The sequence below is a fragment of the Acanthisitta chloris genome, unplaced genomic scaffold, assembly GCF_000695815.1.
Source record: "Acanthisitta chloris isolate BGI_N310 unplaced genomic scaffold, ASM69581v1 scaffold5402, whole genome shotgun sequence".
NCBI lineage: Eukaryota > Metazoa > Chordata > Aves > Passeriformes > Acanthisittidae > Acanthisitta > Acanthisitta chloris.
Window position 1 is genome coordinate 83,506 of NW_008658697.1, and position 13,363 is coordinate 96,868.

General features: G+C 40.9%; 1 protein-coding gene across 1 annotated transcript in view; it reads right to left on the reverse strand.

Annotated features, from left to right (window-relative positions):
• SLC25A26 (solute carrier family 25 (S-adenosylmethionine carrier), member 26) overlaps window positions 1-13,148 on the reverse strand; it is an 85,349-nt gene extending 72,201 nt beyond the window's left edge. Inside the window, exons 1-2 of the mRNA XM_009085188.1 lie at window positions 12,991-13,148; window positions 11,317-11,426 (exon numbers count right to left, since the gene is read on the reverse strand). Coding sequence (XP_009083436.1) covers window positions 11,317-11,343 — 27 coding nt within the window. The 5' untranslated portion in view covers window positions 11,344-11,426; window positions 12,991-13,148. The remainder of the gene's footprint in view (window positions 1-11,316; window positions 11,427-12,990) is intronic.
• Window positions 13,149-13,363: the final 215 nt, after the last annotated feature.

Below are 13,363 nucleotides of genomic sequence, written 5' to 3' on the forward strand. Positions count from 1 at the left end.
TGGGTCCTGCTTACAAGGAGATTCAGTTCAAGCAGGTGATCCAGACCTTGATGATTCAATAGCCAGGGAACTGCAAAAGCTGCTAGACATACATAACTTGCTGTTCATTCAGGGAACCAGCAGCAAACAGCCTACCATGAAAATGGCTGAAGAAAACTCTCAACCACAATGAGATCTTTGATCTTTGTAAATGATTTTGTGGTTAATGGACAAAGAATCTGAAGTAGCTGGTAGGACTAAAAAGAACCCACTGCATTGTCACTGCAAATTCAGGAGTAAACACTTACCTGCAAACCACTTCTAGCTCACTAGCAGGTCCTTGCTCCTCTGTCCAACATGTTCTGTTCTTTAGGCAAAGCCAAACTTAAAACAATGCCAACATCTTTAGAAGCAACAACTCCTGGTCTTGGGTGCTCCATTATGACCCAAATATTAACATATCTCATCAGACTGAAAGCCTTTTGCTTGCACTCTCTGTGCTCCAGGCTAACCATTTTCCCCACAACTGGATTTGTAGGGTTTGGTGTTTGCTTTTAGGCACCTCTACTACAATCTGACCACTAACTTTGCAGGGAGGATCTGAGAAGTATCCAGAAGCATTTGAAGAGGACAGAGCAGGTGTTACAAGTTGCCATTAAGGGCTTGTGCTAGGTATTTAAACTGGGTTGCTACACAGCAGGTTTTCCCAGAACCAGGGACACAGCTGGTACAACACTATTAGCAGCTTTGTAGCTCTAAGGAGAGCAGCTTGAGAAAGCATTTATTTCCTCATGCAGCCTGGCAGGCACCTTGCACAGCTCATGATCTGACTCACACTCCTAAAAGCTCCCACAACCATAAAGTCTGAGCACTTCTTACCTTTAATAAGAGGCAGATATTACTTGTGCTCTCAAGACAGGCTACTGAAGACTGAGAGCCCATTCTGGGAAGACTCTGGCACCTGATGAGCTCCTGGCTAACGAGCTCATCTATTCCCTGCACTAACCTGAGCTTGGGTGAGAATCAAGACCAGATTTTTCCCACTTAGTAATCACCCAGCCATTCTGCTACATGGCAGGAGAAGAGTAGTCTGAGGACAAAGAAGTGTTCTGGAATGTGTTAGTGGTTGGTGATTTAGGAACCTGCACTCAGTGATTCCAAGCAAATCTTTGGCTTGCATAGCTAAACCTCCTTGAAAATTTGGTACAGAAACATGCAGGAAGCTCCAGAATACTTTTCTGTGTTGCAGCTTTAAAACCTTTCTAAAGGATTTTAATTTTAAATTTCCCAAGCAGGAGGTTAGTTTTAATGACTTTATCTGTCTGAGTAGGCTGGGAAGATTTAAGTGATGTTCACCATATAAATATAATTTAATACTTAACACAGAACTAAGGGAACATACCTGGGGACAGTTTACTCTTAACTTTAATTGATGTTCACCATATAAATATAATTAAATACTTAACACAGAACTACAGAAACATACCTGGGGACAGTTTACTCTTAAATGTCATTTGTATAAGTTTATTCTTAATCAAATAAGCTTCTAATTTATGACACTATAAAACTCTGTATCCAGAGAGCAGAGACTTTCAGCTAAACCTCACAATACCTGTGTGAGATAATCACAAACCCATCAGGGAGGAAAAGCACAAAAATGACAACAAAGAGACTATGCCTTATCAAAGGACAGATGTTTAGGCTGCAGTCAATCTGCTAACAAAATCCTCATCTCTCACTCCATTTTTGAAGGTCAGAAGAATTGCCTAGTGCAACACAATGTAAAATAAGCAAGTAAAACAGAAGAACTATAAAAGCAGATCCAAAGAGAAGCAGCAATAAAGTTGGGTTTGTGTTGAGGGTTTTTTTTTTAAGTGCACTCTGCATTAGCCCTGACTGTATTCCTGCAGATGAAAGCTACCTTAAAACTCAAGTTTGGTTTGTCGCTGGTTTTCTGTTTGGTTGGGGTTTTTTATACTTAAAAAATGCTGTTTCCCAAAACAGGTTAGTATGTCATAATCTGAACATCTCAATTTCTATGTCAGATGCTCTCTTCTAAGTAAGAAGTTACTATTTTCAATCTGAAACATGAAAAATGTCCTTTTCCATTCCTCAGATAACTGAATTATTAAAATAATAGGCGAGTCTTAAACTTAGAGATCTTAAATTGCACCAATTTCCTTTGGATCCTGAAAAAGATGGGGAAATTTCCTTCCTGGTTCAAGCCAGAGGCTCTCAACAAACCTTGAATTCAGCACTGCAGGTTTCCATGGCTCTACATACCCTGTAAACACCCGAACTGCTCAATCACAGAGTCCTAACAGTCCACACACCAGTAATCCTTCATCTAAATAATTGCTGCCCTTTTGCCCAGGGCAGAACAAAAATACAAGTTTCTGTGCTCAGTAATTTGCTGTGGGTCACAACTCAAGTTGTGAACAAGTCCTTCCACACGTGCTTGTCAGCAGCCTGTGCTACCTGCTAAAGCACCACTGAAGTGGAGAATTGAAGTGCTAACACCTATTTTAATGAGGAAATTCTCCCCAGGGATGACAGAAACTGCCCAGTACATGCACTGTCCACTACCAGTTTCTGCTTTAAGTACTAGCCCCAGGGAAAAAGTGCTCATTTTCAGCATAAAGCCTCAGAATATGCTAATCTTACTTTCCCCTCCCACCCTGATGCACAGCAAGGAATTGCCCTTCCAGCATAGTTAAATTCAGTCCTGTGCAAAGCTCTGGGGTCATGAACAGGTGACTCCACTCCTAATTTAAACCCCATGGAGAGAACAAGTTTTGACTAATAGGCTCTGGATGGGAAAGTTTAGACAATGCCAAGCTCTTTGTCCCATCTTTTCCTCTGACTGACACAATAAGGCCTTCATTAATTTAACTGCAGCTCCCCTGTATGCTGGCAGGAAGCATTTCTTCAAAGAACAATCTCACCCAGCAAGATTCCTCAGATCTCAGCACCTCCCAGAGCTTAAAAACACACTATTTCAGAGATGAGACCATTCACAAGGGCCAAATGTCACAAGCATTTGGAAAACTGGTGTTTCTGCACAAAACGTTTCCAACTTCCTCCAAGTTCCCACCTTAGTTGACTTTACCTGGAACCTGCAGAGCTGTTTTGCAGAGTGTTATTTCACCCTGTCATCGTCAAAACTAAGACAACTCCATTTTATAACTTTCCAGAGCTCCCTTCTTCCTGCTTCAGAGCATCACCTGCACCACCACACACTTCTTCCTTCACAATGGCCATCATGGCTGTGTCTTTTCACCCCAGCTGGCAGAAGTCTCAGCTGGCTCCTTGGCTATCCCCTCAGTATCCTCTCAACAAGGGCTTCTGCCCCTCTCTCTGATTTCCTTCCCACACATGGCTCTTCAGCTGTCCAGCTACATGCCCTACAACTGCTGCTGTGGGTTCCCTGCCTACCTCTCCTTTAGCCATGTCAGACACACCTCCATCCTCAAACAGTGGAAATTTGTGCCAAGTTCTCTTCACAGCAAGAAGAAACACTCCAGTTAGATCTGTTAACAAGCAAAGAACAGGAAACTGTGTACAGTTCTGAGCCTCTCAGTTCAAGAAGGATATTGAGGTGCTGGAGTGGGTCCAGAGAAGAGCAACAAGGCTGGTGAAGGGACTCAAGCACAAGTGCTATGAGGAGAGGCTGAGTGAGCTGGAGTTGCTTAGCGTGGAGAAGAGGAGGCTCAGGGGAGTCCTTATCACCCTCTACAACTCCCTGACAGGAGGTTGGAGTCAGGTGGGGGTTGGTCTCTTCTCCCAGGCAACCAGCAGCAGGACAAGAGGGCACAGACTCAAGCTCTGCCAGGGAAGGTTTAGGTTGGGTATTAGGAAGAGATTTTTTACAGAGAGAGTGCTCAGGCATTGGAATGTGCTGCCCAGGGAGGTGGTGGATTCACCATCCCTGGAGGTTTTCAAGATGAGACTTAGTGCCATGGTCTAGTAACCATGGTGGAGTTGGACTTGATGATCTTGGAGGTCTTTTCCAACCCAGCTGATTCTATGATTCTATGATTATGAAGCTGACAAGGCTGACACTAAACACTTCTCTGCAGAAGTACTTCTCACTGCAGATATTTTGAAAGCTTGTGTGCTTTGCATAACTCAATTGGTTTTTGAAAGTTTAATCAATGTAGGGTTTTGTTTCTTCTTTGAAACTAAACCTATAACTTATGAAAAGTGCCCTACTTTGTACTCCAGCACAAACTAAGTGTCCCATGGATTTTGAAGTTCCTCAGTACAGTCACTACCAGCTGCTTTAAACTCAACTGGCAAAAACCAGAGAGCTGAATAACTTTTAAAAAAACCAACTTTCTTAACCTGGTTGATGCTTGAATCATGAATTACTACCACATTTAAAAACAGAAAGCCTTTAAACCGAAGAAAAATAGACTTTTGTTTAATGTACAGAATCATCTGCATGATCCACTCTATCCCAGCAACTCTTTCACCATGAGAGTCTGTTAAACTTACTTTAAAAGGCTTAAGAAACTAATCAAATCCACCAGCCAAACTGTTCTTTCAGTAGGTGCATCCCATCCAGCACGAAACTGTTTCCAACGAGCCAAGTGGGGTCAGGCTGTGCTACAGGAGGACAGACGTTAATGAGATTCCAGGCAAGAGAACACAGGCAATATTTTCTGAAAACACATTAAGTCTCCTGTTGAAAGATGACTAGTGTTTTACAATTTGCTCAGTCTCTTGGGGTTACACTGGCCCAGAACACGGAAATTTCAACTACATTGTGTTTTATCAAGTATTTTCCTTTAATTGATCCCTTACTCTTTCCTTCAGCCTTTTCACTTAAAGAATTCTTGGCCTGTCCACATATGGATCTATTCATAGTTATTCCTGACAAACCCTGCACAGAACATTAGCTTAAGGTAAGTTCATTCCAAAGTATCTCAGACATTTCCAAACCTGACTCTGGCAGAACAAGTCAGGAAATCCATCAGGAAATACTTTCAAATCATTTATTTCTCACTTACATTCTTTAATCCAAATTAGTTTCCCTCTACAGACACTTTGAGCTATGAACATTTCTAAACCAACTGAGTATCAGCTCTAGGATTAATAGAAAAGACTCAACAACCATCAAGCATCACTGCAAAGCAGCATGTCCTCTAAGCCCTGAGCCAAGCAGATAGCACAAAGAAAAGCTGGAAGAGCACCTGATGAAGAGGCAATACATGCACTGAGCATGGAGCATACAAGAGCAGAGCAGCGTGGGTGGTTGGTTAGGTGTCTGACAGGTCTTAATTTGCCACTTCAGCCTTTAATTGTGTGATAAATTTGTTGGCAGCATTTGTGGATTCATGCCTCCATTCATCTTTATTTACAATCAATTTCCAGTTGCAGCTCTAATTTGAGTTTCCATCCACTCTTAACTGCTCCTTCTCCACTAGCTCTTACTGGCAGCAGCCTCACCTTCACAACCACTTCCCAACCACTGCTCAGCTATGTGTCTGCATAAGGATTTGGCAAAGATCCTACAGCATCTGTATTGCAGACCTGACCTCACAGAGATTAATTTATGGATATTTCAAACCCCACCAGGATTCATTCAAGAGACCACCTACATTGCTGCATTCCCCCCCTCCAACTGCTCCTCTTGCCAGGTTGGTGAGTTCCCCTTCTCAAAGCCTGTCTGCAGTCAGATATGCACAGCACAGAAGGCACACCTACAGTGCAGGCACTGATCAGTGACAATAGCAAATAAAGTACTGTGGAAGAGGTCCCATCAAACTCGCTCTCAGACACTGGACACTACTTTGAATACTATGATCTGCCATCTGAGAGGAGATAGGATGCTTTGTCCTTTTATTAGTTCAGTTCTTAGACAGGGGATAGTTAAAAATTCAAAGTCATTAACCCAAAGTCTAGACATTTCTAAGTACTAAATCACTTCTTTGTTGAATTAAAAGCAACTCTCCCTAGAGTGTCCAACATGCAAGTAGAACTGAAAAGTCACATCTTCCATCATGCAAGTTTTGGAGTCTGAAATACCTAAAATTTTAACTTCATGTCTGATGTGAGTGGCTGTTTCATCTCTGATAGCCTGGGCTCCTGCAAGCTGATCTTCTAGAGCTTACAGTGCTGTAAGCCCTGACCAATTATCCTGCTGGAGATCATTTCAATACATTACTCTGTGGATTTGTCTGACTCATGCTTCTGCCTCTTCCTCAGAACAGGCATTAATAGCAACTTTCTTCTAGCCAGATATATTCATGGAATTCATACCAATACACTTTAGAGACTCCTGTTCATCCGTTAAACTGAAACTATTCACTGTTTCAAACCATAATGCCAGGGCAGAGGGAAGAGGGGGCTGATTTTTGGACAGAGACACAGACAACACAGTGTTGGCTATCATGTTTAAAAGGCCTCTTTTTATCCAGAAAAAACAACCACCAAACCCACAAACATAAAGTTAAACCTACACTTTCCTCCTTTGTTTGAATTAAAAGCACACTCAAAATTTCATTCTACACAATCATGATTTGTAAACTGTGAACTTGCTTGCATTTGAGCTTTCTTCCTCTAAGAAACAAGTTAAGACTAGCAGAGAAAGCTAACTGAATTCCCCAGAAAGATAATTCCTGCATTAAGTTTTCCTATTTGACACATCCCAACAGCAGATAAAAAAAATACCAAAGTTATTAATACAGAGGGTCAGATGCTAATCACAGCTGAACCACACACTTTGCTGTTAGCACAGAAGTATCTTAAGTGGCAACACACTGAAGTATGCAAGTGAACTTGGAATTTCACCTTAAAATACCTGTCCTCATCTTGCCCTCTCCCCACTGAAGTGACAAACTTTTGGATATTTCAATCTCCAGTGTTATAATCCTAAAGTACTCTGGAAATTGTGTAAAGGACAAAAGCAGCTCAATTACTTCAGCTGGTAATCTACTCCCAGAGTCTAGTCATTACTGCCAAAAGAACTGGACATCTCCCTCCCATCCTGGTCCTGTGTCCTCCCCCACACTTTCCCTCTGAAAGTCAAGGTAACTTGGCCTCCTACAGAGTAGGGGGGGAAAAAACAAAGACAATGCCATCAAAAACAGCCAGTCAAGACCAAAAGGTCAGAAAGATAAGTGTGAACCAAATATTTACAAGCAACAGCCCAAAACTTTCACTAAGTATCTTGCAAAGCTCAGATGGTAACCATAACAGTATTTAAATGTTAGATGGAAAAGGCTGTTGTCAGTTCCCTTCTCCAGAACATGAGCCAAACGACTTTATTCTCACCTCCACGGAAAAGCCAGCAGGATGTAAAGTTAACTGTGCTGAATCCAACCCATTTGGAAACCTCATCAGGCAAACTGGGACAACCTTAAACTCATCCCATAAAACCCTGTGTGCAGGAGGCTGGTGGGAGAGGCCCAGATGGGCACTTCTATTTATCACTGTAATTAATACATACACCCTCACATTAAACTGACATAAAATGTTATGTAGAAATCAATCTGGGGCTGCACAATTAACTCGGGGTCTACAAGATGCACCTGGTTACTACTTAAAATGGGCACGAGGAGGTTAAAAATATTTCTCCTTCCAGAGTTACTTACATTGCCTTAGAATACTAAAAGTAAAATTTTAGAACATCTGGTTTTCCTTTCCACTCCCTATGATATCATGTTTTCCAAGCACAGTTGGCAGCTCACTGTAAAGATACGGGCAGACTAAACATACAGGGCAATGCAGAGTCAAGCTGAAAAATTCCAAAGTCCTGGATGCAGCAAGTGTGTTTCCTATCTCCAAATTTCAGTTACACAAGTGGCATAATAAGGGTTTTTCCATGTATTCTTCAGCCTTCTTCTTCCTTGATGAGATGAGATGATATGCCATGTATCTGCCCTCTAGAGTTTTGGCTGTGTCTTTGTAAGTAATTTTTCATGTATTACAGGACATTCAGAGTCCTTATACAGCAAGATTCAGTTATAGGAAAAAGTAATTATGTTTAACAGGGTCAGACTTTGTACGTACTTTTCTTTATCTCACTCTGGGAGATGAGATTAGCTTTCTGTATTCCTCCTGCCTGAAAGGAAAAGAACAAAACACTGCCACAGCCCCTGACTTCTTACTGCTTGGGTTTGTGCCTCCCAGCCTGGAACTGGAGAAATGGATCACACCAGTTCCAGGGGACTGTGTTCCCCATCAATTTCCACAGACTGTGAAGACAAAAAAGTGGCTGTTCTAACAACTAAGAGCTCCCATTTGACTGATTTCTCACATATATTTTATCATGTCTTGATGCAAACTTTGTACCTTTTCCCCTTTTTATGTACTATTACTTTTCTATTTTGTTATTTTCAAGGTCACATTCAAAACACAGATTAGTCAGCACAAACACACATTTAAGTTAAGCACATATTCACATTTCATCGATGCACAAGGAGGTATCTAACTCATTTATTCTCATCAGTGAAGGAACAGCAAACCTATAAATCCAACATCACTTTCTTGCTCTGTTTTGTGAAAAAAAACCCAGTTTGGAAATGCAAAGAGATGCCTTGGGAATCCTCACATGACAAGAGTCTTTAGCTTAATGTTTCACCTTTAAAAGCAATTTATATCATAATAATTATCAAGCTATACAAAGGAAAAGTACTTATTTCCCTCCTCCCCCTCACCCAAAAATACTGACATAATAGTCCCAGTGGTTATGCCCTGATTAAAACTTAATGACTAATCAATAAAACTGTAATTATCACTTTCACCTGATGCAATTTGGAACAGTTTATATATTTCCATTGATCAGCTAAGACTTTATATCAAACAAATGTGAAAAGTCCTTGCTTTTTGCTATTTTATTACAGGTTTGTTGCAGCAAATCTCTAAATCCCTACCTGAGTTATTTTACAGCTTAGTTCTCCCCTCACACCCATCACTCCAAGAGGAGAAGAAAAGTTGGCAAAAGGCAAAAAATGAGCTGAAAATGGCTGTCACAACACTGTATTTTCTACAGCAGAAAGTCATATTGACATTTCAGTGGTTACTAATATACATTTCTTTGGCTTTAGAGCAGCCAAGTACATGAGAGAGCCCTGAGCAACTCATTTAAGTGCTGTACCATCTCTGTTTGTCAGCCTGAAAATGAAAGCAGTAAGTGACTGAGTTCTAAGGGTCACACTACAGATGTCCTTGGAAAAAAAAATGGGCAACGGGTTCTGTTGGAAGAAGTCATCTATAGCCAACTGATCTTTGGCTGCTGCTGCTTAAATTACCTAGTTGTAATTTGCTCACAGAATGCTCACAGGCAGAGGGAGTATACTATAAACAACTACTCTCGAAAGAAGAGAACTTTTTTTTTCACTGTCACCTCTTCATGAGCCCAACTGTCATTTTGCTTCATTCTGCAACAACACCTGAGATGCTTAAAACACCTCTTGGATCTGCTGTTTCAAGAGACATCAGGCAAACAAGGAATTTGAGGGCTATGTATTGCCATGGTGGTGAAGAACCTCTTGCTGATTTCTTACAGCCTTCAGAGAATCTCATGGAAATAATTTCTGTGCCTTGCCCTAAGTTAGAAGTCATAACCTGACTGCACAGGCTCTAATCAAGATCAGAAAGAATCCACCTGAGGCAGCCACATAAACATATCCCACCCAATCCTACATCTAACACCTTCTATCTACCATTACCAGGTGAGTGCTGCACTCACTTATCTTCACGCACTTGGCATATTAAATTAGGTTTCCTGGCTAGATCCCATTCAATCTAATCAGTATCCTTTACAGAAGAATAAAATTTAGCTGGAAATCAAAGCTGAACCAGGAAGCAGTGCCAGGAAACACCCAGTGTGACAAAAGCAGGAGGGAAGAGGTGGCCAGCACTGGCAGGAACAGCACAGAGTGTTTCCAGCTCACCACCCAGCCCCAAACACTGCCAAGGCACTGTGCCAACTCTGCAGTGAAAAACAACAGGAGCATCTGGGGAAAGGAGGGTTTTGCTGAATATGGAATATATTTGATTCAGCTAACCCAAAGCAAACTTGCTCTTTTTGTTTGCAAATGAGCTCCGGAATAGCTTTTTAAAACACAAACTTCAGGGATAAAGTGTGTGGATAAAGTGCCTTTGGTAGTTACCTACAGACAAGGAATGGTCATGGTTTGATCACACTGAGAACTGTTCTCTTTCAACACCTGCCACAGTCTATTTGTCCTGTTACAGTGTCACATTCCAGCTCCTGACAGAGCCAGACTTTCAACTCTGGATCTACAGGGTGTCCAGTCATCCTGGCATTGCATGTTGGCAATGAAATTAATTTTATAGCTTCAAACTTTCAAATACAGCCTAGGCATTTCCTCACTACTGAAAATATTTCCTTCTCTCAAAAAAAAAGGATTTCTAAGAAGCAGTCATTAGAACCTGGGAAACAGCCTTAGATATCCCAGACTGGAAAGCTGTGAGGGCAAGAGGTATTTTGTGACTTGAATTCAATAGGTTAATGTTATTTCGTTTGTAACTTACAATATAAAACAAACAAAATAAAAATCACCCATGCACACAATTTCTGCTAAGTCCATGTTGTCAACAAGGCAAGGTCAGCCTAGGCATCAAAACAAGAGAGGATTCTCTTGTGACCTTCCTTAAGGATCATCTAAAGTGTTCAACAGAATCTGGTCCCAATTATTCTGGGTACTGAATAAACTTAGGCAAAGCAAACCACAACTAGCAGCTCCAGAACCTGCTATGCACAAAGTAATGTAATTAATGGTTAAGAAACACAGCAGCTTGTCAAAAAAGAGGGAGAAAAGAGTTTTCTTATATATAGATATCATTGTCATCATTTACATGTATCTTTAAGTAGCAATAACCCAATCAACACATTAAACTAAAGGCTACAGCTATCAGAGACCTTGTGAAAAGCTGACATTGGAATATACACATGTTCATCCCAAAGGAAAAGGTTTCATTAGATTATCCATTAGATTTCCCACTGAGACAGGCTTCATCAGGAGAGCATCACACACTGTTTGGTACATGAAATTACACAGCCACCACTTCCCCTAGCCTGTAAAGATTTATTCATGTTTTTGAACAACCCACACTTCCACGATCTACTGATTTAGCAAGATCAGCCAATAGGCCCTCAAAGAACCGTTATTAAATCATTTATTCCCTTTGAAAGTATCCTCACAAGTGCCAGAACTTCATTAAAAAACTAGTAATGTTTTGCAAGAACTGTCACAAGTATGGTCAGCACTCAGAAAGGTTAAGATACGACACAAAATCTGAATTTGCATGATTGAATGGTTTCCTCTCCTCCCACAGACACACAATATATGAACTTTTTCTTACCACTTCTCCGAGGGAGGCAGCCACCATGTGTGTTGCTGGAGACAAGTAAGATGAAGATTCATGGTGCAGCACAGATTTCACATTCTCATAGGTGATAAAAAAAGCAGCAGCTGAAATTCAAGAATAGATGGAATCATTTCACTATTCCTCCATCACAGAATTCACACAAAACCCATTCAGAGGTGGATTTTGACACCTGTTATTCTGCAACTGTAGTCAAAACCAGGATATTTCTACACCAAAACAGTACAAGAGTATCAACACAATCACTGGGATAATTCCTGCAGAAGATTATGCTCCTGGTTATCCTTGGCAAACCTCTCATTAATATCAAAGGTGTCAGGACTTAAGGACACGTTTAGTCCTGAGCTAATGGAAGATTTGTTAATTAGCCATGAATGTCCAGCACGTTTTGAAAAACAGTATCTTTCACATCCATTCATAGAGTAGAGAGAAGGTCTTTTGGTTGAATTGAATGTTTGGTCTCTTTTTGAGGGGAAACAACAAACAAAACAATTGATTAACTGAAAACAACCAAACAACCCCCAAAGTCATCAAAATACTTGATACAACTACAATGTGCAAAACTATTTCAATAAGTTTATTAATAACTTCTTCCCTGCTATCATCAGTTTAATATTTTGCAATTCAGTGCCACCAAATTTTTTCAAAGCTTCGAAAGAACTGGTGAAAGTTCTGTGCAATGAACAAGAAATATACAAAACGAAACTGAGCACAGCAACATTTGCTGTGTTTATTCACTGCCAACAACACTGTCAACTACAAAGGCACTTACACCTTAAGGGTTATTCCTTCTCCTAAAGATAATTTCAGTTCTCAGTCACATGTTGGAAAGATAAAACCACAGTTCAGATTTTGGAGATGTAAATCCTGAAAAAAATGACATGTCTTGCGGGGAAACAGATTTTAATTGTAAAGAAGGGCCATGTGAATTGCCTTCTGCTAATCAAAAGATGCTTATCACCTCAAAAGGAGATAACAGAGCAGCCAAGATAAAGAACTGCATTTTTTTATATCACCTTATGAAGGACATCAAACATCTGAAGGTGTCAGTGGATTTGTCAGCAAAGTTCTCCTACCATTTACTCCCAACAGCATAGTTTGCTGTTTTGTCATCCCTCCCTACAAAGACAAAATGGACAAAAGCATCAGGAATTTCAGATGCTTTTTCTCTGCAGGGACCACAAGAGTTTACTCTTTTTAAAGCCTCAGTTTCAAAAGTATTCTTAATGTCTTCACAACAGAAGTGTTGTTGTTTCCAGGGAGATGGGCAGAGCCTGCCCAGGGTAATTGGCTCACACACCTCCAGTACTTGACCACTTAGAAATTTGATTCATTTCCCATGCCATGAAGGAGTGGTGCACAACAAAATTATCCAGGCCAAGCAAGACTCAATCCCTCTTTGGCACCTGTAAGTAAGGACAGGCTTATATCCAGGTACCCTGCCAAGGAATTAGGGTTGCTTTTCAGAGTAAACATGCAACAGCCTTCACTCCAGGCTTGCTCAAGTTTTTTCAATACAATTCTAGAAACTTCTTCACAGCTAGACAGGGACTCACAGAACCCAAACAGTCAGCTGCAGGAGAGGAAGCCACAGACATCAATGTCCTACATGACATAAGTTCCCACTGAAAGAAGACAAAGAAAATTTACCATTTGGAAAGGATCCTATAGCAGTGGAAGGAACACCAGCATAGATGCCACGGAAGCCACCAGCCTTCCTGAATCCTTGAGGACTCTGCAGTCTTGTTTTTACAGTATCCAGGGGAAAAAGGATCAAGTCCACACAGACACCAGCAACTCCACCAGCCTTCAAGACAAAAAAGTGCATTAATATTCTCAGGGGTGAAGCTGTGGTGTTTATGTGAGTAACTGAGGCATGGTTAACCCAAAGCTCTGCTGACCATGTCCTTCCTGAGCTCAGTGTATAAACTGACAGCCTTACTCAGACCTCAATAGCTTCTATAGCTGTAACAAGGAGGTTTCAACAAAAGAAAGCAATAGATATTACAGTTTTTACACAATT